We start from the raw sequence: 25,569 nt of genomic DNA, 5'->3' as shown, positions 1-25,569 counted from the left end.
GGGCAGGCGTGTGGAAGAAGTCCTAGGAGTCTCAGGCACAGCAGCCGACCCCCGCTCACCATGATGAGACACAGGGGTGCAGAGGGAGAGGGCACCCCTAAAAACTGCAGGGGCCCATTTCTAGCCAAGTCCGGCCCCAAGGCTCCCAGGCCAGATTGGGGCCGCTTCTCCAAGAAGAGCCACAGTGAGCACCGGGCACTTATGTGCCAGGCCCGGGCTGAGGACCTCACATCCTTCCTTCATCCCGGCAGCTGCCCTGGGACTGTCCCCGTTTACAGATGAGGAAGCGGAGGCTCAGAGAGATTCAGTAATTTACCTGAGACCTTAGAGCTGGGGTGCAGACACTCAGGATTTGAACCCAGGTCTCCGCTCCCATGCCAGCAGGCACCCCCTCGCGGCCCAGGAAAGTCTCACCCCACACCCCGGTGAAACAGCTCGAGCCCTGGACTCCAGGGCCCAAGGGAAGGGGACTTGATGGGGGACACACAGTCCTGTGAAGACAGAACATGTGACATGACACAGGTGGCTCTGGCTGCGGTGGCTCCGCTGGTTGAGTGTCATCCATGTACCGAAAGGTTGCCAGTTCGATTCCAAGTCAGGACACATGCCCAGGTTTGTGGGCTGGATCCGAGTTCTGGGGAGGCAGCAGATGGATGTCTCTCTCTCTCTCTCTCTAAAATCAATAAAAACGTTATTTTTTAAAAAAAGACACAGATGACAGGTGCAAAACAGAGGCTTTAATCCGAACAGCAATGAAGGCGCCAAGGGGCTGAGGGGGCCTGTGGGGGCACAGGAAGGCTGGTCTGGACCTGGGAGGGAGGCGGACACTGATGGCGCCTCTCCTTGGGGAATTGTTTCTGTGGCTCCAGTGACTCCTGTCCCAGCCTCCGCCAGGCCATTGACCCGGATCCCAGGGTCAAACCCTGGATTGTGCTTCTCGTGTGCTCCCCGTTCCCAACGGGCATGTGGGCCCAGACATGAGGAGTGGCGAATGCGGAAGGGCAGCCGGGCTTGGGCAGGGGCGGGTCTGCAAGAGTCAGTCCCAGGAGCAGCCCCAGGAAACCCCGGAACCGACATGCTGCTACTGGGACCCCCTCACCCTGTGGGTGGGCCTGCCCATCCTCAGAGCCAAAGCCTGGGCTTGGGGGCCATCGCTCCCTCATCCTGAGCAGGGCGTCCAGGGCGGGGGGGGGGGGGGGAAAGGGAGCCTCCCGCAGCCACGCACCCACCGTCCACAGGGCAGGGAAGCAAGGCCAAGGGCCCTGGAAAAGCAGCCGCGGCGAGAAGGAACAGAAGTGGTGGTGAGAATGCACGGAGAGGAATCCGGGTTCTCCCCAACCACAGTTGGCCCAGAGCCCCTCCTCAGTCCCTGCCACCCCGCCCCCGCCCCCTGTCCCCCAGAGAAAGCTGAGTGGAGGCCTCACCAGGAGCCCAGCCCCACCCAAAGGGCAGCTTCCAGAGGCTATTCTCAGGGAGGACAGGCTTGGCCATGGCAGAAAACCCAGCAAAGCCAAGGCCAGAGAACAGAAAAGCCAGGATGAGGCACTGAACACAGGTACTCAAAGGCCCAGTGCAGCCATGAGGAGCTGGAAGGGTTACTGGCAAGAACAGCCAATGACTCTCCCTGCCCGACTCCAGCCAAGACTGCCACCAGCCTCGGCCTCCAGCCCTCAGAACACCCACCACCCAATGCAGCTTGGGAAATGGACCCACCTGTGGGGGGCAACTGCTCCAACCCCAAGAGAGCAACACAATCAGCGAAATCCCTCCCTCCCTGGGGTCAGTGGCCCAGAACAGCCTGGATCTCAAAATAGGACTGGACAGAGGAGAGGCAGGCTAGGGGTGGGCACGGCCCAGGGACCAGCCACCTGGCGGAGTCAGGAAACTGGCCACACTTTGGTCACTTCTCCCAACTTGAGTATTTCAGCCTTATGCCCTGAGCCCTCCTCGACCCGCACCCACTACCCACCCCAACAGACAGCCTCTCGTCAAACAGAAAGAACAGAGGGAGGGGGCGGGAGGGGACCATAGCTGGGGCGGGAGGCGCAGACACCGGAACTGCGGCTGCGGCTGCGGCTCTGGCTGCTCAGCCCCCTAGCACAGTGAGACGGGGTGGATGGGCAGCAGGCTCCCGAACTTGAAGTGCTGGATCACGGGGAACTTCTCCAGGCACTGTGTGGGAGGAGGCAGAGAGCAGAGCGGTGAGGGCTGCACGGCTCAGGTCTCCAAGGGACCTGGACAATCCAGAGGGTCAAGCCCGTCAGTCCCAAGGTGTCCATGGGGCTCAGGAGGTGGCCCAGCCTCAGAGCAGCCCTGTTCCTGACCACCCCTCCCACCCAAGACCCACCTACTCCAAGACTATCAGACCCACCAAATGAGAGTGAGGCTGAGTGGGAGAGTGGGGGGCAGGAGAGAGGGAGAGAGAGAGAGAGAGAGAGAGAGAAGGCAGCCCAACTCCCAAAGTAAAAGCAGAGAAGAGAGGCAGCCAAGGGACATTGCTTGGCCTCAGGGGGGATTTGGCCTCAGAGGCAAAAAGAACCCTCCATCCAGCTCTTTAGGGGACCCCTTAGCCCAGGTCCCAGCCTGGGACAAAGGTGTGGGGACACTGGAACCCAAGCCTGAGAACAGTCCGAGGCCCATTTTTTCTAATTTTCAGTTCTTTGGGCTGAAAAAGGCATCTTGGCACTTCAGAGAGAGACAATAAGAACCAGCTGACAGCCCCCTCCAGGGCAACTCCCAGGAGCCTGTCGGGGTAGAGAACAAGGGCCTGGGCAAGGGGATGGATGGCCCTACTCCCCCACCCAGCCCACCAGGGCCTCGGCCCAGAGCGCTGCAGAGGAGAGGAGAGGTGAGGAGACGGAGAGAGTGAATGTACAAGCGCCCCCAGAAGCTGGCCTCGTCCGCAGGCAGACCCCAGGCCAGCACCCCTCTGCCTCTGGCGGAACGGCAATGCTTCAGCACCACAGGGCCAGGAAGGGGGGGGGGGGCAGGGCCCCAGCCCCCAGCTCCCTGCACACAGGCCCTGGTTACAAGCCGGTTCTCAAGGCAGCGGCTCCAGGCATCTGAGGCTCTGCCTCCTCGCACAGAAACAACCAGAATGTTGGGCACTTCCTGGCTGGGGTGGAACAAAATTTACAGCCTTAGAGGGGGTGAGCTCCATTCTGTGGCTGTGGTCGCAACTTCCAACTGGTTTAGAGGGACAGAGGCCTGCCATGGCCGCCCAGTTCACTCCTCTCAGCGGCTGCTGTGTGTGTGTGGCGGCGGGGGGGGGGGGGGGGGGGTGTCCACAGCCCTGCAGGGAGGCCAGGAGGTGAGCAGGAAAAGGGAATCTTTTTGTGCAGTGGACGTGGAAGGACAGGCAACCAAGCTCAGTGCTGGAGCACGACTCCAGGCTACATCCAGGCTCCAGGGCCTGGGGCAGAGAAAGTGGGGAGCAGCAGCTGGGGGTGGTCCCTGGGGGGAGGAGCAGCAGCAGATCTAGGCCAGAGGCAAAGTCAGCTGCCATTGTGCTTATGTCATGGAGGAAGTGGTGGGAGTTTGTAAAAGGGGGGAGTAGGGCCCTGGAATTTGAAAAAGGGTCAAAGGTCAACCTGCTTCTCCTTGCAAAGGCAGGCGGCTTGGGGAGGGGGTGGAGCAGAGTTCTCTGCTCTCTACCCTCAGGGCCCTGGACCAGCTTCCCCAGGCCCCAGGCCCCAGCAAAGGGAGGGGCTGGGCTGAGGCGAGGGGCTGCTCCAGGGTGACAGTGAAAGGGAACTCCAGGGCGGCCCAGCCACACCAGCCTGTCCCGGCCGGAGGCGCAGGCCTGCAGGCCCTTCTGGGCCCGGTGACTCTAGACCAGGGGTGGGCAAACTTTTTGACTGAGGGCCACAGTGGGTTCTTAAACTGGACCGGAGGGCCGGAACAAAAGCATGGATGGAGTGTTTGTGTGAACTAATATAAGTTCAATGTAAACATCATTACATGAAAGGGTACGGTCTTTTTTTTTTTAGTTTTATATATTTCAAACGGGCCGTAGTTTGCCCACAGCTGCTCTAGAGGGAGAAGAGGCTCTCTGGGTCCTGGCCAGGCCCCTCTGAAGGAAGAGCCCGCATAGGAGGGACCGGCCCCCCACCCGAGGGCCCTGGGCTCTCTGATTCAGGAAGGCCGGGACAGGCAGCGTGCAGTGCAGGCAGCGCTTGCGAATCCTGAAGCCGCCCAGCGCGGGGCCTCTGACAGCGCTGGGCTTCCCCGCAGACTGAACTGGTCTGGAAAAGCAAGTCCTTCCCTTGGCTCTCTGGGCAGGGTGCCTGGGACCCCACAGACACCCAGGGACCAAAGACCAAGGTGCAAACCATCAGAGACCCGGTGTTCCTCAGGCCGCTGAGTTCCCACAAAGAAGTCTGGCCGCCACCCTGTGCCTGGCAAGGCTGCAAGCTCGCACTGCGCCTGCGTGCACCCGTGCTGGGATTTCCCGTGTTTTCTGCTCATGCTCCCTCCATCTGGTCCTGAGCTGCAGGTAGTTTTGGTCCCTGTCCTCCTTGTGTTCAACACCCATAGAAATACTGACAACTGCCACACGGGACTGTCCGTCCTCACAACACTATCACCTTTTGGATCTGAGTTTGCTCCTCCCTCATCCTCTGTCAACCAGAGTTCACTGGCCTCTGGAAGGGCAGGTGCAGAAGGGTGGCGGGTCTCCTGTCCTGCCCTTGAGGGCCCAGGTCAGGGTAAGTTTAGTGACTCAACTAAGAGCCTGCAGGACAGCATCTTAAGAACCCAAACAGGAAAGGCACCAGAGTCCTGCCTGTGATAGGCACGTCCCAGGAGTGGGGGTGGGGTGCGAGGGCCCTGCGCTCCTCCCATATGCTCCTCCCACACCGCACACAGCCGCCTGCAGGGGTGAGGGCTCATCAGGGTGATAGAGCTCCCCATCAGCACCCACTGAGAGACGGGGGTGGGGGGGCAGTCAGAAACAACAGCACCCCCAGAGGGCGGTGCTCTCCAGGCAGAGTCTGAGCAGAGGGCCGGTGGCTGCCGGGAAGGGGCCTGTGGAGCCCCAGCTAAGGCTCCTCTCAGATTAGAGAGGTATGTGGGCTGGAACCTAAACACAGGATGTGAAGTCCAGAGGAAAAGGACAGGAGGGGGAGGGGCGGAAAGGAAAGAGAGGGCCAGACCGGTCAGTTCCAGTGCCATTAACCCCTTCAGGGCCATGCAGAGGGGTCCAGGCCAACTGAAAGCCTTTGTACTACCAAACCCTAAACCCGCTGACCGCCCTGCCCGCTGCTGGGCTGAGTGCCGGGTGCAATGCCGTGGCCGAGACAGAACCCGCTCCGCGGGAGGCAGCCGGAGGGCCAAGGGTCAAGAGGGGGCACCACAGACAATACTTAGACCCCCGTCTAAGGTGAAAGGAGGGGACTTTGGGGACCAACTGCTCTAGGTGAGGGACCTCACATCCAGGCCCTTCCCAGGCCAAGGTCAAGCAGCTCAGATTGCTCTGCCCAAGATGTGGAAGGAGCTGGTGGAAAGGACAGGGTGGAATAAAATGTCTCCTCCCTACTTGCAAGAGAAAAGCCACCTCCTTGGCTGGGAGAAGGCTGCCAAGAAGGACAAGGAAAGAAGGCAGAGGACACCCTCAGAAGCCCAGCAACTGCCCTGCCGCGCCCCCCCCGCCCCCCCCCCCCCCCCCGCAGCGGGGGAAGCTCTGGCAACTCTGACTGGGGGTGGGGGAGGACCACCTCAAGTGGTCATTAAAAATGCCAGCTCCGGCCCGGCCAGCGTGGCTCAGTGGTTGAGCGTTGACCTATGAACCAGGAGGTTACAGTTCAATTCCCAGACAGGGCACATGCCCGGGTTGTGGGCTCGATCCCTGGGTGTGGGGCGTGCAGGAGGCAGCAGATCAATGATTCTCTCATCATCGACGTTTCTCTCTCCCTCTCCATTGCTCTCTGAAATCAATAAAAACATATTTTTTAAAAATGCCAGGTCCACCTCTCCAGAGACCAGAGAGCAGAGTGAGAGAAGCACCACGTGGAGGACGCCTCCAAAGGGTGACGCCCTTTTCCAAGCTTGTCTCCGTCTGTCCCATGGTGACAGCCACGAGGGCCCTGGCCTCTGACCAGTGGGAATGGAGATCTTCCCTCCAGCACACCCCCGGCAGCAGGGCCTGGGCCTCAGTCCAGGGCTTTTCTCAAAGCCCATCCCACAGATGGAGATTCTGAGGCCTCAAGTGTCAGAAGGGCTGGACCAAAACTCAGAGCACAACAGTGGAGTGGGGGTGGGGGAACAGCAGCCCCAGGACCAAGGGCCCCAGCCAGCCCCCACTCACCTCGGCCTTGTACATGCGGATGAGGCCCTGGTTCACTTTGGACCAGGTGGGGACAGCACTGATGTTCCACAACTGGTTGGAGTGCTCGGCAAAGGGGCCCGTCTTCATCTGGAAAAGAGAGTCCGCAGCTGGAAAGGTGGGCCGCCTGGGAGCCCATGCCCTGCTCCCCTATGGCAAGGTCAAGCACGCATACACAGGTGCACACAGATGCACAGATGCACGCACTCACACACACATGCACACGCACACATGGGCACCAGGCCACAGCAACTGCCTGTGGGGCGCACACACATACAGGCACACTAACTGACAGAGACAGGGTCCCTCTTGGCCTGCAAGACCCACTGGGAAAACATAATCCCTAGTCAACCTCTCTCTTCCACAGCCACAAAAAGGGAGGAGCCTGATTCCCACCACCCACCAAACCCAGCAGCCTCAGAAAAATAAATCTCCACCCAAACTCCCCAGGGCCTCAGGGTGCCTCTGACAGCACGGGGACCCACTCCCACTTAGATAAACAGCAGCAGCCTGGACCCCCACTTCCCCAGCCCAGCCCCCCACACAGGGTGGGCTCTGCACTGGGCATGTGGCCTGCGCCTGCCACTGGCAGAGCTGGAAGAGCCCAGGGAAGGGTGGGTTTGGAGGAGGGCCAAGCTGGGTAAGACCAAGCCCAGGCACCGACTGCAGAGGCGGAGTAAGGGCACCTGCTGCAGAGTCAGGAGGAAGGTCTGTTCAGAAAACCGGCCTGGCCCGGCCAGGAAGTATGAAAGGGAGGGCAACCACACCAGCAAGGACAGGCAGGAGGCGCAGGACAGCTCCATTCCGGTCCCTCCTCTGGCCAAAACGCTGGCCTCTGGGAAGGAAGAAACTGCGTCAAGCAGCATGGTCATGGAGTTCTCGGGGCATCAGACACCACAGCGCTGGAACTGGGAAGTGTGTGCTCGAGTGTGCCCCTCAGCACGAGGCCAGCACGTTGGCATTTAACGAGCAAGCAGTTCAGTCCCCTCAGCACTGCACCCTCCTTGGCAGATAAGCAGCATGGATGCTGGGGGAACAGGGCTTCAGAAGAAAGAGTTTAAAAAGCAAAGAGGCTAAGCTGGCAAGGAAGCGTCGACTTGGACCCCGAGAGTGTGGAAGATTCCAGAAGAGGCTGTGCGTGGAGGTGGGGCTGAGGGAGAGCTATTCTGGGGAGGAAGGAGGGGTCCAAAGCTCTCTCTGCATATTGGGCATCACAGAATAAAGACCCAAGAGCACATCACCGCCCCAGCCCTGCCCTTGGCTGTGGCCTCTGCCAGGTGACCCCACAGGCCTTTCCACTTCCTTAGTAAGGGCAACTCTTACAAAACTGTCATCTCTCTCTCCTGACCCAAATCCCCCAAAAGCCTGTCACACCCCCCAAATTCAGTACAACAGGCTCCTTCCTCCAGCAGTGAGGCCACAGCCCAAGGCATTAGACCAGTGGTTCTCAACCTTCCTAATGCCGCGACCCTTTAATACAGTTCCTCATGTTGTAGTGACCCCCAACGATAACATTATTTTCGTTGCTACTTCATAACTGTAATTTTGCTACTGTCATGAATCGTAATGTAAATATCTGATATGCAGGATGTGCATTGTTACAAACTGAACATAATTAAAGCATAGTGATTAATCACAAAAACAATATGTAATTATATATGTGTTTTCTGATGGTCTTAGGAGACCCCTGTGAAAGGGTCGTTCAACCCCCAAAGGGGTTGCAACCCACAGGTTGAGAACCACTGCATTAGAGACAAAATCCACCCTGGTGCCCACAGGGCTTCTCCTGGGCCAGTCCCTTCACCCAGAATCTTCCCCCTCCTCTATCTGAGGGGGGTAGCCAGGAGCCCAAGCCTGCAGGAGCCTGGCCTTCAGGGATCTTGGTTCCAACTGTCCCACTCAAGCAGGCTCCACCCCAACCTTCACCCTCCCCTTGGCCCCGCCCCCTCCGCAGGCTCTCTGCCCTTGGGGACGGGGCTGGGCTCCAGGCCTCTCTTGCAAACTTCCAGGACCTGAGCTCAGGGACACAGGAGAGGGACCACTTTCACTCTGGTGAGGGTGCCATGAGCACACCATCAGGAGGGCCCTGCTGCTACCCTGCGGTTTCGTCCCACAGCAGCTGCAGGGGCCTGCTCAGCAAGGGGCTCAGGCTCTGCCTCCTGGGCCAGCCTCACCCTAAGGGCATGGGCAAGGGCCCCCAGGTCTCTGGCCTGGCCTGCTGCAGAGCCGGGGGGCCGAGCTCCAGAGCCCCAGTGGCCCTGACGCCCCCAGGAAAAAGCCAGAGCTGCCTCCCAAGGTCTCCCTAAGTCCTTCAAAAGGAGACTTGCAACTCTGGGAAAGAAAAACAGATGAGGGGGAAGGAATGGGGCAAGAAGACAAAAAAAACTAGCTCCTTCTAGCCACAAAGGGAGAAGAGAGAGAGCGAGAACAAGCAAGCCGGCTGCAGGCCCGCAGTGACCCCAGGGGAATCGTGTGAGTCAGAGCAGCCATATTGAGCAGGAAATTACTCACAGACGCTGCGTTCCTGCCTCTCCACTCCCAGGAGAATCGGCCTTTTGTAAATGGTTCCTCTGTCAGTAACCGAGGGGGGATGGGGCGGGGTGGGGGAGGCTCTGCACAGCGCCTTCCTGTCAGCTCCTTCCCTTCCAGCTGAAATCTGATCCCTCCCTTCCCAAAACTCCAAATTTAGAAGCCAGATTGAAACTGAAATTCTTTCCTGCCTGCCCTGCTCTTAAAGGCGCCGGGCGGCATTTCCGAGGCCACAGCAGCTCTGCCAGGCGGGTCCCTCTTCTGGGATGCCCAGGGCTAGCAGGGCAGGAAGAGAGCAGCCGGAGGAGAGGCCCGGGTCCATCTACTTGTTTTGTTTCATCTCCAACCGCACCAGCCCCACCGAGGGACGCTGCCCCTTCCGGACAAAGCACAGAGCCGCACACCGGCCTCCTGGTCCCCGCGTGCCAGTGTCAGGCCTCGGGACCCCCTGTGTCAGGGTGTGCCAGTCCAGGTCACTCACTCGTCCTTCAGGGGCTACAAAATGCTGGTCTGGGGTGGCAGGGGTAGGGGTTGGGGTAGCGTAGATGCTGCCATCAGCAGCCAAGCCAGGTGGGTAAAATGGGCCCTCGATGGTCACCTCAGCCCCGGGCACACCAGCGAGCATCCAATATTTACTACCGCACCCGAGCACCCAGACCCAACGTGAAAACAGGCTGTGCAGAGAGGGTGTGGAACCCCCAGAAGTCCCCCCCCCCAGTTAAATGTTAAAACCACCTCCAAGCTTGACATGCCTTTAGCACCACCTAGTGGCCACTGTAGTATTTTTCTCCAGCAGAGGAACTGGGTCCTAAACTTTGAGTTTTTATACCAGCATAACCAACCAAACAAACAAAAATACGAAGTTTAACCTGGAGTCAATTCCCATATTCCCTGAAGCTCGGCCTCACCTTCTTCCTTGTTAGTTATTGACAGGGACCCAAGGGATTGGCCCACCACCATGGGGAGTCAAAACAGTTGCGCCCAGTGGTCGCCAACCTCTCGGACCTCACAGACCGCCAGTGGTCCGCGGACCACCAGCTGGCGACCGCTGCTCCAAACATTTCCTTAAACCAGTGGTCGCAAACCTTTCGGACCGGTTGGCAACCACTGGTTTAGCTTCTTACCCCACGTGCGCCAAGCCAGCATAACATGTGCACCCCTTCCCCCCATCCTGCTCCTCCAGCTCCTCCTGGGGCCCTCCAGGCTCTGCCGACCCTTGCACTCCACTCTGGAGGGCGCAACATGTGACTGGCTCTCGCAGCAGTGAGCCAGGCTGCCCGCAGTCCTGCCGACCTTGGGCGGCTACACTGCTGAAGGCAGCAGATCTCTGAGAATGACGTGGGGCCGCCCAGCCGTCAGTCCGGGTCCATTTGCTGACTTGGAAAAACGTGTCATTCCCCTCTGGCCTCTGGAGTTGGGCAGAAGCCTGAGCTGAATGCTGACCAGGAGGAGCCTGGAGCCCCAGCTGCTTACCAGGCTTCTCCCCCTCTTCAGGTCGCTCAGAATGGGCAGCCAAGTCAGCAGCCCCACAGGTAGGGGTCCACAGGTGTGCCAGGGACAACCCCGGGGCCAGCAGGCCTGCATGTGAGTATCAGGAAAGAGAGCGGACACAGACCTTCTCCAGCCAGCAAGCCAGCCCCTGTGGAAGCTGGGGGAGGGCAGTACCGGCAGGAAATGGCAGGCCCTCCTGGCAGAGGTCCTGAGAGCAATGGGTTCCTGACTTTCATGTGCAGTCACCTGAAAAGTGTGTTTAATACAGACTTCTGGCTCTCACCCTCCAAGACTCTGATTCTGAAAGCTGGGGTGGGGCCCAGGAATGTGCTTTTCTTAAAATCCTCGCCTGAGGCCGAAACCGGTTTGGCTCAGTGGATGGAGCGTCGACCTGTGGACTGAAGGTTCCCAGGTTCGATTCCGGTCAAGGGCATGTACCTAGGTTGCGGGCACATCCCCAGTAGGGAGTGTGCAGGAGGCAGCTGATCGATGTTTCTCTCTTATCAATGTTTCTAACTCTCTATCTCTCTCCCTTCCTCTCTGTAAAAAATCAATAAAATATATTAAAAAAAAAAATCCTCGCCTGAGAAGTGTTTTTTTTCCATTCTTTTTGTTTTTTTGGGTTTTCTTAGACAGAGTGGATGGGAGGGGGGGGAGAAGGGGGAGAGAGAACGAGTCACATTGATTGGTTGCCTCTCGCTGGGGATTGAACCTGCAATGAAGGTATGTGCTCTTGACTGGGAATCCAACTGGAGACCCCCTCGGTCCGAGGGCCAACGTTCTAACCATTGAGCAACCAGCCAAGGCAAGGGATGTGCGTTTTAACAAGCTCCCAATGCGATCTTGAGGAAGCAGTCCAAGGCTGCACTGCGAGAGGCCCAGGCCTGCTGGTTTTCACCCGTGGCCCTGCACCTGCCCGTCCTCCGGCCCCGACAGACGCGTCCCTTCAGAGGAATGTCCTGCCGTCCACTCCAGCATCTCTCCAACTCCTGCAATGGCTTCATCCCACAGCCACTCACACGGAGCTCTACAGACCCTTGGGCCCCGCCTGCAAGATGCCGACACCCCTCCCCCCCAAACCTGCTGCTCAGTCTCCGAGTCTGCTAGTGAGCGCGTCTGTCTCTCGTCTCACGCAGAAACCCCAGGCGGCTGACTTAGGGGGGGAGATCCTGGACGGTCAGAAGCTGACAGCTTTTCAGAGAGGCCTAGTGGGGCTTCCTTTCCAATGACCAGCCTTCCGGGGCCAGCCCTGCCATCTTTGAGCAGCGGTTCTGGCCCCTCTGTCCAAAGCCACCATCTCTGTTTATTTCAGCCCGGAGGCTGCCGTGGGCTTCTCCCTCACCCGCTCCCCCTCACCTCGGTGATGAACAGGATACACTCCAGGAACATGTAGTCCTTGTGGTTCTCATTCACGGCCTTCTCATCGACAAAGTGCCTGGGCTCCAGATACGGGTGATCTGGGAACAGCAAAGAGCCCCGGGGTTCAGAACCAGGTGCCCATGCCACCTTGGCCCACACGGTCCACACCCACCCCAGGGCCACAGTCCTGCCTGTGTGCCCTGGACACTGGACCTCACAGGAGCAGTAAATGGCCTGGTGCGTGTGTATGTCCAGTGGAACAAGCTGCGGCTCTGCTGCCCTCTAACCGTGTGACTCAGTTCTCCCCTCTGTGCGACGGGGACAAGAACAGCACCTCCCTGTAGGGCTGCGTGCCGCCTGACAATCACGGAAAGCGCTCGGCGGTGCCTGCGCAGGGTCCGCTAACGGTCCCCAGGCTCCGAGCGGCCTGGGGCGATAACCCACCTGAGCACTCAGGGCCTGGCAGAGCAGTGCCCAACACATGGCCATTTACTGACGGTCACAGGCAGTTCAACCTACGCCGAGACAGTTATCACTGCACACTCACCCACTTCTGCTGGCCCGGGGAAAGCGGGGGGCCACCAGAGCAGGCCCACAGCAAATGGCCCACTGCCCAGCACCTGGTGGCAGCTCCCTGATGGGCCCCTTGCAGGTGGCTCAATGACGACAGCGGATGACATTGGTCACTGAGTCAAAGAGCCCCTGATTTTCAACATAAAACCCCACAGCTGCTGCCAGGAGTGGGGTGCATTTCACACCAGTCCACTGCGCCAGGCAAGGGCCGCTGCTCCGGCCCGTGTCACATCCATTATCTCGGCGGAACTCTGCCTCCGCCTCCGCAGCCTGCCACGCCCGCGTGCAGCAGGTCGGCAGCGATAGCCAGTCTAATGTGTGCTTTACCAGGGGTCACCCTCTGGGCAGGAGAGAAGGCGGGAGGGACGGAGGAGGGACGGAGGAGGGACACAGAGTGCGCTCTGGTGGGGAGGTGTGTGGAGGGGTGCCTGGCCCCTCAGTACCTATCAGCTGTGAGCTGCCCCAGATGAAGGGCAGAAACTGGAAGTCATCCAGGCCCCACACTCCCTGGCTGCCGGCTGGCTCCATCCTGTATGTTTTCTGGAGTTTCCGCATCACCTCAAGGTACCTGCACAGGAGGGTGGGGAAGAGAGGGGAGGCAGAAAAGTAAAAGGACAGTCTCAACTCTTCTGCCTCTGGGAACTCAAGGAGGCAGAGATAACCACCTAAGAGTACAACTGGTCTCTATTTCAGTGAAGTCACGCACAAGTTATCATCAGCTGATACTCCCAAAATAATGCAGCTTTACTGTCTTCTCCCAACGCAACCTTCCTCTGGCCCATGAAAGGGGCAAAACACCTCCTAAAAGGAGGGACTCAGCACCACCCACTCCCGATACTGTGAAGGCCCCGGCAGGAGCCTCAGCTTCTCTAACCTCGGCGGCCACCGCTGTCAGGGGCTGCGCCCAAACCTCCTTGGAGCTCCTGCACCCCGGCATTGCTGCAGCAGGGCCCAGAATGGACACTGTCAACGCTCTAATGACGGAAACACACCTGCGCTCCCGGGCAGTGGTCTGCGTGGTGAGGGCACAGGTCAGAGCCTGATGCCCGGGCTCACCTGGCTGTGTGACCGCAGGGAAAGGCCTGGCTTCTCTGCCTGTGTCCTCACCTATACAGTGGATTGACAGTTGCCACGTCCTAGGGCAGTGATGGCGAACCTTTTGAGCTCGGCGTGTCAGCACTTTGAAAAACCCTAACTTAACTCTGGTGCCGTGTCACATATAGAAATTTTTTTATTATTTGCAACCATAGTAAAACACTTACATTTTTGATATTTATTTTATATATTTAAATGCCATTTAATAAAGAAAAATCAACCAAAAAAATGAGTTCGTGTGTCACCTCTGACATGCGTGTCATAGGTTCGCCATCACTGTCCTAGGGTTACTGTGAGAATTAGTCATGTGCTGCTGAACGACTGGGACACGTTCTGAGAAATGTGCCATTAAGCGATTCTGTCATTGGGCGACCATCACAGAGTACACTAGACGAACCATATCACTCAGCCTGCCATCACAGATACACGCAGACAAACGTCACTCAGCCTGCCATCACAGATACACGCAGACAAACCACGTCACTCAGCCTGCCATCATAGATACACGCAGACAAACGTAACTCAGCCTGTATCACAGATACACGCAGACAAACCACGTCACTCAGCCTGCCATCACAGATACACTAGACAAACCACGTCACTCAGCCTGCCATCACAGATACACGCAGACAAACCACGTCACTCAGCCTGCATCATAGATACACGCAGACAAACGTAACTCAGCCTGCCATCACAGATACACGCAGACAAACCACGTCACTCAGCCTGCCATCACAGATACACGCAGACAAACGTCACTCAGCCTGCCATCACAGATACACGCAGACAAACGTCACTCAGCCTGCCATCACAGATACACGCAGACAAACGTCACTCAGCCTGCCATCACAGATACACGCAGACAAACCACGTCACTCAGCCTGCCATCACAGATACACTAGACAAACCACGTCACTCAGCCTGCCATCACAGATACACGCAGACAAATCACGTCACTCAGCCTGCATCACAGATACACGCAGACAAACCACGTCACTCAGCCTGCCATCACAGATACACGCAGACAAACCACGTCACTCAGCCTGCCATCACAGATACACGCAGACAAACCACGTCACTCAGCCTGCCATCACAGATACACGTAGACAAACCACGTCACTCAGCCTGCATCATAGATACACGCAGACAAACCACGTCACTCAGCCTGCCATCACAGATACACGCAGACAAACCACGTCACTCAGCCTGCCATCACAGATACACGCAGACAAACCACGTCACTCAGCCTGCCATCACAGATACACGTAGACAAACCACGTCACTCAGCCTGCCATCACAGATACACGCAGACAAACGTCACTCAGCCTGCCATCACAGATACACGCAGACAAACCACGTCACTCAGCCTGCCATCACAGATACACTAGACAAACCACGTCACTCAGCCTGCCATCACAGATACACGCAGACAAATCACGTCATTCAGCCTGCATCATAGATACACGCAGACAAACCACGTCACTCAGCCTGCCATCACAGATACATGCAGACAAACCATGTCACTCAGCCTGCCATCACAGATACACGCAGACAAACCGCTCCACTCAGCCTGCCATCACAGATACACGCAGACAAACCGCTCCACTCAGCCTGCATCACAGATACACGCAGACAAACCACGTCACTCAGCCTGCCATCACAGATACACGTAGACAAACCACGTCACTCAGCCTGCCATCACAGATACACGCAGACAAACCACGTCACTCAGCCTGCCATCACAGATACACGTAGACAAACCACGTCACTCAGCCTGCCATCACAGATACACGCAGACAAACCACGTCACTCAGCCTGCCATCACAGATACACGTAGACAAACCACGTCACTCAGCCTGCCATCACAGATACACGTAGACAAACCACGTCACTCAGCCTGCATCACAGATACACGTAGACAAGCCACGTCACTGAGTCATATGTAAAGCACTCAGCCTGCCTCCACCTGGTGGACACCGCGGAAGCGTCAGCAATCCTGACACAGCATTTCCATCACTAGTTTTCACTCTGATTTGAACCCGCTCGGAGGAGACCTGGACAGCCCATCTGCAGCCCCAACTGCTTAGGGCAGGACAAGAGAACCCGCAGGCGCTCGGAGAGCCCTCTGGCGCCGTCCCCAGCCTGGCAGCGACGAGGAAAGAGGCCACTTGTTCCTCCCCCCACAGCAGTTACCCCTCCTGCCTGTGTCGCACTCACCGATTGAACACCTTAAAGACAATAGCTATCTGGTCGTCTACCCGGAGCACCCCAATCTTGCAGAGACAGCAGAGGAAAGCAGCAAAGGCCGCTTCGTGTCCTGAGGGAGTAAAAACAGCCGAGGTTGACAGTCTTCCAAAAAAAAAAGGAGTGCGACTATTCTTGATCTCACCAGTGTCCCAATCACTGAAACTGCCCCTCCAAGGAGGGAGGTCAACAAGGAGATGATAGGTTCTCTTTCCTGCCCAGCAAGACCTAGGCCCTCTGGACCACCAGAGCTATAATTCTACTCCTAACAGGCCCAGACTATTGCTTCTTAAACAGGCATTTATGTTTAATTTTGTAAATTTAACTCACTCACTAATTCTTGAACACCTACTCTGAGGGCCGCCCCTGCCCATGTCAGACAGTCCCTGCCCTTGTTTGACAGTTTATGACAGACATTAAATACACAATCACTTCTATATTCTAGCTCTGAAGGAGGAGAAGGTGAACACTGTCACAGGGGGACCCTGACATAAGGGCTCAAGGGTTCCCTAAGAAAATAATATTTAATCTGAAAGATGAATAAGAATTGGCAAGGCATGGGGGTGAGAAAGCAAAGAGAGCATTCTAGTCAGAAGAAACAGCACGTCAAAAGCCATGAGGCAAGAAAAAAAATGTGATATGCTGGAAGAACCCTCAGAAGGCCAGTATGGCTAAAGCAGAGAGCACGGGAGAAAGCGTAACAAGATTAGGCTGAGATCAGAGAGGCTTCACAGCCAGAGTCAAAGCTCAGACTTTATCCCCAGAGCAATGGGAGCCACTGAAGGCTTCCAAGCAGGTCCCATTCTAAGCAGGATCACATATGGTCAAAAGGCACCCTGCTTCCTCCCATCATGTCGAATAGGAATGGTCGGCAACACAGAAAACACCGACTGGCCTTTGGACTGAATCCATGGTTCACAGTCACAGAAAACATAATTGGAGGGAGGTGAAGAGAGTATTTCCGTGACTTCCTGTCCTCCTCCTCCAGAATGAAGGTCCCTCTAGGGACGTAAAAAACTTGTGAACTGTTACTTTCACGTGCAGTTTCTGATCATGACCAGCCAGAATCCAAGCCATCATCATTCAGGGGTAACCATCACTCTTGCACATCTGAGAGCAACTGAGAAGGGAAGAAAACCCCACCCCCTGCTGACCTGGCCCCTCTCCCCTCCAGGTCTTTCCCTATTAGTCAAAGAACCAAAACTTGATAAACCCGTTCCCTAGCAACAGGGGAAGCAGACACAAAGCTTGCCCAGGACCCAGGTCCAAGGGGGCCCCCTGCAGGCCTACCTCTGTAGCCAGGCAAGGGGAAGGCCCGAGAACAGCAGCACTCGCATTTGCCTGCTTTGGAGTGGAAGGGAAAGGAAAGGCGGGCCTACCAAAGCAAGGATCCCGCTCAGCCACCCCCTGACCTGGAAAATACTCCCCCATTAAGGTGTCCACCTGCTCCGTTTCCTTGAGAACTCAAGAACACAGGGGGTGTGAAGGAGCAGGGGCATAGGGAGGAGGTGGCCACAGTGCTGCCAGGGGCTACTGAGCGCTCTCATTTCTCAAGGCTTCTGTGAACAATTGCCTTGCGCTATAGTAAGTGCTCAGTAAATCACTTCGGTGATGACAATGAGCTCAGAGAGACCATTTTTACCAAGAACAGGAATCAGCTCAGCTCACATGGCAGCAGGCATATGGCTTCAGCTCCCCCTGGTGGTTGGAGCCAGAGCTGCAGGAACAGCACCAAGCCTCCTGGCACCCGGCAGGGCTGTACCCCAGCTAGCCCTGTCAGGCTGCTTGCTCAGGGGTCCCCAGAGACAACCCGAAAGCAGAGAGGAAACAGCCCAGAAAGGACGCAGTTTAGCCAAGTAAGTGCCGGGGAAGGCAGGTACCTGTGCCATAGTCGATGCGCGTGGAGTTCCCCACTGACTCCTTTAGGTAAACGGCCACCTCAGGCACAGCAGCTGCCAGATGGGTGGGGACCACTGTGGCCACCAAGTTTTCTGCTTCCTGATAACACAAGAGACACAAAGTGGTGGCAGCAGATTATGCAGCACCCTGGTAGGCAAGCGTCCAGGGGCAGCATCTGGCTAGGACCCCGGCTGCTATGCCAGGCGGCCTGGCCCCTACTCTGAACTGGCCACAGAAGGAAAAGAAGGGAGAGCATTTATTCTTACAAAACAAAGACTACTCTGGAGTGGTTTTCATTTGCTGACTCTTCCTCCAGGTGACAGGGTCCTGGGGGCAAGACAGCAGGGATCTGAAAATAAGACATTAAACTTTCCCATCTGGTAACTAACTCATCAACATCCCATAGATGTCGTCTTTCTTCATACTACCAGCAAGGGAGTTTGTGCCATATGCCCATCAAAGGATGTATGCAAGGATGTTCATAGCAGACTTGTACAGTAGCCAAAACATGAAAACAACCCACAATTGAAATGTCCATCAACAATAGAATGGATAAATTGTGCTATGTTCATACAATGGAATACTATGCAGCAATGAAAAAGATCCGCTGCTATACACAACAATATGGATGAATCATACAGACATACCATTGGGTAAAATAAGCCAGACATTTATATGAAGTTCAAAAAATGTCAAAATCTACCTATGGAATAGAAACCAAAAGAGCTGGGGAGATATCAACTAGGAGGGGCACGAGGGTCCTGCTTAAGTGCTGGAATGTTCTATAGCTTAATATGGGTGGTGGGTGCAAGGGTAAATATACGTTAAGGGTAAATACACATCAAGGTTAAATATACATTAAGGGTAAAAATATAGTAAGGGCAAAAATACATTAAGCTGTACAGCTATAATATGTCAGCTTTAAGTTATCCTATATAATAAAAGCCTAATATGCAAATTGTCCCTTCAACCGGGAGTTCGACCACTCGCTATGATGTGCGCTGGCCACCAGGGGGCGGCATGGAACATGGTGGGCATCTGCAATGTGGCACTGGCAGCGGGCGGCAGTGCCAGCCCTGATGGGCCCCAATGAGAGCGGGACCATGACAGGATGGTGGAGCAGGTGAGCGGGCAGCACCAGGACAAGGTGGGTGCGAGTGGGGCCCAATTGTCCCACCCACTGCTCAGCAGACAGTGACCAGCAGCGGCAGTGGGGGGTAGGGCCACTGCCTGGGTCCCAGGCACTGAGGGAGCCAGGCGGGGCCCAGTCACCCCGCCAAACACCCTGAAAATGGCAATCAGCGGCAGTGGTGGGGGGCGGGGCCACCGCCCGGCTCCCAAGTGCTGAGGGAGCCGGCAGGGGCCCAATGGCTCAGGCGGAAGGGGGCATGCAGGGCCCAGGGGCCCAGGTGCTGCCCAGGGCCAAGAGGTCAGCTCGGACCTGCCCTTCCATGCTAGATGCTCACGCTTTGATCACCGGCCAGGCCTAGGGACTGTACTTGTGCACGAATTTTGTGCACCAGGCCTCTAGTAACTCTATAAAAATCTTTAAAAAACAACAACTCAAGCCCATGTGCCATCTTAGAATCCAGAGGCATCTGAGCTACTCTTAGGGAAAGAAAGCATTTTGCTGGGTCCTTGGAGCCCCCTCTGCTCCATGTGAAAACCCCAGGCCAAAAGAAACCACAGCTTTATTTGCCTTTTGTGTATCCTTCCAGTGATGTTTCCCTATGCAAACTGGGCAATACAAACATACTTTTTATTTCTCCCTCTTTCTAACCAAAAGGCAGCTTGCAATATGCATCATAGGCCTGCCTGCTCTTCAACCTGACAGTAGACCGCAGAGTCCCCTCCCTCAGTTCCCTAGTGGGACTCCTTATTCCTCCTTACAGCTGCACAGTGCTCCAGAGGCGGAGGTACTAGTTTATTTAACTGATCCCCTGCAGACGGACGCCTAGGGTGTTTCGATCAATTGCCTACTAAACAGCCCTGTGCAGAGAACATGGTATCCACATGGTCATTCCCAGAGGGTGGCTAAATGCATCTGTACTTTTGGTAAATGGAATTGCCATCTTAACAAACTCCCAGTGATTCTGATATGCCTGAAAGCTCCCTCCGGCCCAGCCCCCAGCCTGTCTGTGACAGCCTCACCTGGTCAAGTCTGGCATACCAGGTCCTGAAGGCCTTGTTCCCAAATCGAGAGGGCTGGTCCATGGGTGGAGTCTCATCAATCCACCTGTCCAGAGTGTTGAGAAGAGCGACCAGTTTCTCAATGGCCTGTGGAGGCAAAATAGAGGAGCAGGACACAATGACCAAGCTGGAGCCAGAGGGAAGTCCCCACTGCTGCTGAACAATGACTCCAAGACCTGGTGCTACCTGGCATCCTCCTTGCTGTGCCCCTTCCAAACACACTGAGCATGAGAGAGAGGCCAGGGGGCACAGGGGGCTTTCCAGAAAGGGGCCAGCACCAGGCTGAAGGGACAAGGGTGGCTGCAGCAGCTGGTTCTCTCACTAGCCTCGAGGAGCTGTTGGACAAGCACGAACTGCAGCCCTGACCTTCCTTTTTGTTTTTTAAATATATTTGTATTGATTTCAGAGAGGAAGGGAGAGGGAGGGGAGAGAGAGGGAGAGAGAGGGAGAGGGAGAGAGAGAGAGAGAGAAAGAGAGAGGCACATCAATGAGAGAGAGAATCATTGATCAGCTGCCCCCACATGCCCCACACACTGGGGATCGAGCCAGCAACCTGTGCATATGCCCTGACTAGGAATTGAACCATGACCTCCTGGTTCATAGGTCAATGCTCAACCACTGAGTCACGCCAGCTGGGCAAACCTGACCTTTTTCACTAGAATCAGTGTGGTCTTCTATTTAGTACATAACGCCTCCTCACCACAGAAAACAGAAATGTAAAAGGAACAAAAATGACCAGTAATCCTAATACCCAGAAATACTTTTTAACATACTCTTCATATTTTTCCAGTGTTTTCTATTGCTTATCATGGTGACAATTTTGAAGGCAACTGGATCAATTCAAAAAACACCATTTAGTTGCCACAGACCTTGAGCCAGTGACTTGAACGCTCTGTGCCTAGTTCTTCATCTTAAAGTGGGCATGCTGATAGACACCTCTCAAGGCTGTCATGAGAACTAAATAACACCCCATGAAGGATGCCTGCTGCAGTGCAGGCACAAGGTGATGGTGTATGATTACACAAGCTTGAAACATGGGTGACAGGGCACACGCAGCTTTGTAGCCTGCTATTTCCTCATGAACCTTATTCCACATCAATATGTAAACATGACTTTACAATAACCTCTCGGAAGTGACTAAGACTTCATTGTGCCAGTGAACTACAATTTATTTACCGAATCCCTCACTGTGAAACGTTTGGGATCTTTTCAACTGTTCACTACCACAGATAGCCTGAGATAAACAACCTGGCAGCTCATCCTCCGTGAAAATGCTGGTCAAAGGTAGCAGCGTGGGTAATGCCTTGTAGGACCACAGGTGTTCAAGATCCCGTCCCTCATCCCCGCTTTTCCCACGGAGGGCCGGGACTAAGAGCGGAATCGGTGTCACAGGCCAGGGCCACATGAGCACACAGTGTTACTCAACGAGAAATTAGGTGAGGCTGCCTGTCCGAGACACAGGCCTGTGAGGACAGTGAGAAAGTGCTCCTTGCAGGTGAGGCTGACAGAAGTGGGCCACGTGAGGGGCGACGAAAGGCGCAGGGAGAACACGATACAGAAGACATTCCAAGTCAGGTGGCCCTGGGAGGAAGGAGCCTGCCAAAAGGAGGGCCGTGCCTGTGTCTACTGGGCAGAGCAGTCTAAGGCAGCGGTCGCCAACCTTTCGGACCTCACGGACCACCAGTTGGCAACCGCTGGTCTAAGGAGATGCCTCCAGAGCTCCTGGCACTGGTAGGAACTAGCAGGGTGGTGCCCACAGAAAAAGTTGTGATGAGGGCAAGGCATGGTCAAGTCTGCCACGCAGAGACGCTTCCCAAGAGCTGCGTATGTACTTGGAGGTGGGTGGGTGGGGAGGCGGGCTTGAGCTAATGGTATACATGCTAGCCAGTGCCCCCTGTAGGGCTCCAGCAGGCAGGAATCACATTGCTATCCATGTAAGTGGTGCCTCCTGTCACTGTGCACATGACAACGGCCCTCATCACCCTGTTCCCTATGCTTGAGGCCTGGGAGGAGAAGCGGACCCGTAGAGGACAAAGCTCCCTTCATACCTGCCTGAAGCAGGGGCCTGGTGACAGAAGTCTGCCTCGCTGGAATGTGGCAGAAAGTGCTGTCAGAACCTGTCTTTGTGAAGAACCAGGTCACCAGGAACACTGATAACAGGGACAGAGCAAACCTGACCTGGGACTTAGGAGGATGCTGCAATAATCCTGGCTGGGAAGCACCAGCAGGCCCGTCCAGAGATGTCAATCTCTGGTGACACGGAGGAGGATTAAGAAGGTGCTCCAGGCCCAGCCCGGCTGACCAGTGAACAATGGAAAGGCTCCGAGCTCCTCTTTCTGCAGACGGGTTTTCAACTGGGGGTGGGAGGCCTCTACTGTTTGGCTAGTTGGGAGAAAAGGTTAGAGGAGAGAGAACTGTGGGCTTGTACCTGAAAACACGAAGAATACATTGAGCTGCACTTCTCCCTAATCCAATGCTTTCTTTTTGGATTTCACGGACAAGTAAAATTTTGGAGACATTTTCTATTTTGCTCTTGTTTTAAAAATCAAACAGAACAGTAAAAAAATAAATAAAAATAAGACTTATCTATCATTTTTATTTTGCAAAAATCAAAAATTCTAACCCAAAGGACAGACATAATCTCAAAACGAAGGAGAGCCTTCTAAACACGGACGTAGACAAGCCCACGTCCCCCTGGCTTGCTCCTTGCTATAGGCAGTCTGGAAGCCGCCACCCAGACCACGGTGCCCTCCCCCAGCTGCAATTGCCATTCCTGTAGTGGGAGGCAGCAGTGAGAAGAATCAGGAGACCTACGGAACCAAGCAGAAGACAGCTGGGTGGTACCTGAGAACATGGGCCCCTTCCCAAGTTCCAACTGCACCTCCGCCCTGGGGCCTATCATGGAGGCCTTCTGTAAGTGTGCTGTGGGCCTTGGGAGCCTGGCCAGCTCCTCAGTAAAGGAATGGCCAAAAAGAAGCTGCTACCGGATGTGAGCCGGATGGTAAACAGCTGGCATCTTTAGCGCACTGTTTGCTTTGTTTTTGTTTGTTAATCCTTATCCAAGGACTTCGTTTTCATTTATGCTTTTTAAAGAGAGTGAGGAGAAGAGAGAGAGAAACAAAGAGAGAGAGAAATATTGATGTGACACACATCCATTGGTTGCCTCCTGCACATGCCCCCTGGCCGGGGATCAAACCTGCAAACCAGGTTCATGCCCTTGACTAGGATTCAAACCTGAGACCCTTGGTGGGTGGGCTGACTCTCTAACCACTGAGCTACTGGCCAGGCTGCTTTGTTTTCTGTACCCTACATAGCCCTGTACTGACAAAGCCTGCGCTGCAGAGACATCACTGACAGGCCGCCCTGTACACACATAGTCCTAATAAACTCATGTCTTTCACAGCCAGTCCTCTGGGTTATTTATTTGGAATTGGCAAGCAATACTCTGAGGCCTTCTCAGACCTCAGCTCTTTGCAGAACACAGCTCCCATCTGTGGGCCAAGGCCACTTCCTGTGAGCTGTGCCTCCTGCTGACCCTGCCAGCTGTGGGCAGAATCTGGGAGCCCGCTGGAGACTAGTCACCTCTGTGCACTGAGTGGGGAGCAGCCCACTCCCCCTGGTGCTGGGATGAACCCCAGCTCAGGAAGAGCCCGAACTGAAGCAACAACACTACTGGAAATTAGAAATGCAAAATAGCTAACGCTTACAATCTATATAATAAAAGGCTAATGTGCAAACTGACAGAACAGTGGAATGATCTGTCGCCATGATGTGCACTGACCATCAGGGGGCAGATACTTAACACAGGAACTGCCCCTAGTGCACTCCCACAGGGGGAGCACCGCTCAGCCAGAAGCTGGGCTCATGATGAGCGCCGCGGCGGTGGCAGGAGCCTCTCCCGCCTCTGTGGCAGCGCTAAGGATGTCCAACTGCTAGCTTAGGCTAAGCCGTCAGTTGAACATCCCAAGGGCTCCCAAACTGCAAGAGGGCACAGGCCCAGGCTGAGGGAGGCACGCCCCCCCACCCCCCCCCCCACAGTGCACAAATTCTGTGCACTGAGCCTCTAGTAGCTAATAATGATAATGTCATTTGTCCATGCCAGGTACTGTACAAAACCACCCTACATGTGGGATCTTAGCAGATCCTCCCCAGGGGCCATGAGTAGGTCTGTGGCTCTTCCCACTCTACATATGAGGACATAAAGGTTCACAGGAAACAAGGTCACTCAGCTTAGAAGTGAAAGGTTATGAAAACCCGGTCAGCCTGACTCCAGAACTCAGGCACTTAACCATGCTGCAATGCTGCCAAAAGAACAGCTCCTGTGCTAAGACAACACCTGGTTGGTGTGGCCTGCTACCATCAAAGCCTCAGAGGCAATTAAGGGGCCTGGGAGGGATTTGGCAGCTCAGAATCTGCTGGGGTAATTATAACATCCCCTTTAACTAGCCTTCCCACCACATTCCCCAACCCACTGAGCAGAGCAGAGCAGAGCAGAGCATCTCTTGCCACAGGCTCAGAGGAGCCCGCTCTCCCCTCCTCTGCACCTGGGCCTCAAGTCCCGGAGCACTGAGTGGGCCAGCTCCCAAGAGAGGACTGGCAATCCCCAGCACTGGCTCCCCTCCAGTGACAGAAGAGGACCTCGGCCACCCAGCAGCCAGTTAGGGCCATTGTGAGCCTCAGGCCAGGTGGAGACTGGGCCAGGCCCAGGCTACAGCTAGAGAGCTGGGCCAGACAAGACACTGGGAGAGGCTCCTCAGGCCCTGGTGTCTCAGATAAGAGGCTCAAGGTGGTTCTGGGCCAACTGGGCAGGAATCCAAAAGGCCACTGGAGGCCTGCAGCAGAGCAAACAGCTACAGGACCACACCTTCCCGGGGTACCAGCCCCCCACGGCTCTCGCCTCCCTCCGCCAATAAGCCTGTCTCCGAAACCCAGCACCTAGCAGTGCGCCCTTCAACTCAGTGTTCCCACTCCTAGACGTGGAAATAACGTCGACATATGTAGGTGCCAGGGTATTCAGAGCAGCAATGTTTAGGGACACAACCTAAAAGTCTACAGTTAGGGGACTGTTTAAACCAACGAGGGCATGGCTCAGTGAGGCAGCCATTCCCCTGGCAGGAGAGGAGGAGCTCACGGGCAGGTCTGGATGACACTCCCCCAGCCGTTAACGGTCAGCTATGAGAGGGAAGATAGCAAGAGCCCAGGGCTAACGTTACACATGTTTCTCAGTAACCTCTTCAGTGAGCACGGTTACTTCTTTTGTGATCTCTTTTGACTTAAAATGTATATAAACATACCAGTTAGCAAAAATGCAGGCTATAAAATGGCATCTTTACCTCGATCCAATTTTCTATTCACAGATTTTAAAAAGTGTGAGAAGTATAGATACAAAAATGTCAACTGCACCTGTGTTTGAATGATGTGATTTTCTGCACTGGCCCCGCTGTGGGCAATGAGCACACAGGACTCCATGGAGCTATTTCTGGAAGGCCCTGCCACAGCAGGCACCCTGCCCATGCCTACCTCAGAGACTTTGTACTCGAAGGTCAGCTTCTTCCCCTTCACACCTTCGTTGAGGGTAAGGATGAATCCGATGTAGTCGGCGTATGCCTACCAAACAGGGGAGGAGGACAGTGGGATGTGGAAAGGGCTGTCAGACCCCCACTCTCTCTATACCCCAGCTGCACCCAGTTACCAAAATGCTCCAAGCTGCCCCCGGCTCCCAACCAGGTAGCAGGAGCAGTAGAAAGATAATGTCAAATACCCTCCCCTCCCCCTCCATCCCACACCACTGGCAAGCCAATGACACCTGGGCCTCCAGCCAGAATGTGCTGTGTGCTCACTCTTGCTACCGGCAGTTTCTTTACACA

At 55.5% G+C, this 25,569-nt stretch overlaps 1 protein-coding gene across 1 annotated transcript in view; it reads right to left on the bottom strand.

Moving 5' to 3' along the window:
• Positions 1 to 717: 717 nt before the first annotated feature.
• The window catches only part of PTPA (protein phosphatase 2 phosphatase activator), a 30,173-nt gene continuing 5,321 nt past the window's right edge, over positions 718 to 25,569 (bottom strand). Inside the window, exons 3-10 of the mRNA XM_081104181.1 lie at positions 25,223 to 25,309; positions 19,664 to 19,789; positions 17,494 to 17,611; positions 15,587 to 15,686; positions 12,718 to 12,842; positions 11,699 to 11,799; positions 6,305 to 6,412; positions 718 to 2,172 (exon numbers count right to left, since the gene is read on the bottom strand). Of these exons, the coding sequence (XP_080960307.1) occupies positions 2,095 to 2,172; positions 6,305 to 6,412; positions 11,699 to 11,799; positions 12,718 to 12,842; positions 15,587 to 15,686; positions 17,494 to 17,611; positions 19,664 to 19,789; positions 25,223 to 25,309 (843 nt within the window). The 3' untranslated portion in view covers positions 718 to 2,094. The remainder of the gene's footprint in view (positions 2,173 to 6,304; positions 6,413 to 11,698; positions 11,800 to 12,717; positions 12,843 to 15,586; positions 15,687 to 17,493; positions 17,612 to 19,663; positions 19,790 to 25,222; positions 25,310 to 25,569) is intronic.

Source organism: Myotis nattereri, assembly GCF_964212035.1.
Source record: "Myotis nattereri genome assembly, chromosome: 12".
In the NCBI taxonomy this organism is placed as follows: Eukaryota; Metazoa; Chordata; class Mammalia; order Chiroptera; family Vespertilionidae; genus Myotis; species Myotis nattereri.
Note: the sequence above shows the minus strand (reverse complement) of the source record. Positions and strands in the feature narration are given on the sequence as shown.